The sequence below is a fragment of the Parus major genome, chromosome 28 (genome assembly GCF_001522545.3).
Source record: "Parus major isolate Abel chromosome 28, Parus_major1.1, whole genome shotgun sequence".
NCBI classification, from domain to species: Eukaryota; Metazoa; Chordata; class Aves; order Passeriformes; family Paridae; genus Parus; species Parus major.
Genome location: NC_031797.1, coordinates 4,388,951 through 4,389,918, shown reverse-complemented (window position 1 = coordinate 4,389,918; position 968 = coordinate 4,388,951). Strand labels below are relative to the sequence as shown.

The window sequence follows — 968 nt, the reverse complement described above, 5'->3', positions numbered from 1 at the left end:
GTGCAGGATCCCATCCCTGTGCAGGATCCCACCTCGGTACCGAGCTCCCGTCCCCTCAGGGGATCTCTGAGCCAGGGCTGGACTCCCATCCCAGCACAGCTGCTGTGGGGTCCCCCATTCCGGCACAGGACACCCCATTCCAGTTCTGGCCCCCATCCCAGTAGAGGTGCTGGAATGGGATCTCCGGTCCCAGAACGGGTCACCCCGCGCTGCCGCTGGGCCCCAGCCCAGGACACTCCAGGGATGTGACCCCGCATCCCGCTCCGTGTGCCGGGACAGCCCCTCCTGCCATCACCGGATCCGCGACAGACCCGGCCAGGGTCCCGCACCCCCACCGGACCCCTATCCCGGTACCGGTACCGGTACAGCCTGTCCGCCCCGGTACAGCCTGTCCATCCCGGCACGGCTCCCGTTACGGCATCTCCATCCCGGGACGTGCTCCTGCGCCGGCACCGTGTCCCCATCCCGGTACAGGTACCGTTATGGCATCTCCATCCCGACAGGGGCCTCCGCTCCGGGGACAGGGGTCGGTACGCGTCTCCATCCCGTCCCCAGTCCCCCCTCCCGATCCCGCCCCCATCCCGGTGCGGGACCCCCGCCCCTCTCCCGCTCCGTTCCCCCGCGGCGCGGCCCCGCCGTCTCACCCGGGCCGGCCAGTGCGGGTAGCCCTTCATCTTGGCGAAGACGAGGTCCCCGGGTTTGAAGCTGTGTGGCATGGCGGCACCGGGGGGCGCGGGGGGCACCGGGCGCGGGCAGGCCCAGCCCAGGCCGCGGCAGCACCGGGCAGGCGGCGGGGGCGGCCCGCACCGCACGGCACGCAGGATGTCCCGCCCCCGGTCGCGACCGCGCCTCCCATTGGCTCCGCCGCACGTCGTTCAACCAACTCGACCAATAGAAGCGAGGCGGCGGCGCGGCGGGATAACGGGATTGGGCCGCGCCGCCGGAGGCGCCGAAGCGGGGGGCGCTGG

At 72.7% G+C, this 968-nt stretch overlaps 1 protein-coding gene across 4 annotated transcripts in view; it reads right to left on the bottom strand.

The window, feature by feature from the left end:
• The window catches only part of HDGFL2 (HDGF like 2), a 9,940-nt gene extending 9,146 nt beyond the window's left edge, over positions 1-794 (bottom strand). For 2 of the 4 annotated variants that reach the window (XM_015651635.2, XM_015651637.2), the window contains exon 1: positions 645-794. In XM_015651635.2, coding sequence (XP_015507121.1) covers positions 645-716 — 72 coding nt within the window. In that variant the 5' untranslated portion in view covers positions 717-794. The remainder of the gene's footprint in view (positions 1-644) is intronic. The other 2 variants (XM_015651636.3, XM_015651638.3) reach the window with 2 other exon arrangements.
• Between the last annotated feature and the right edge of the window lie 174 nt (positions 795-968).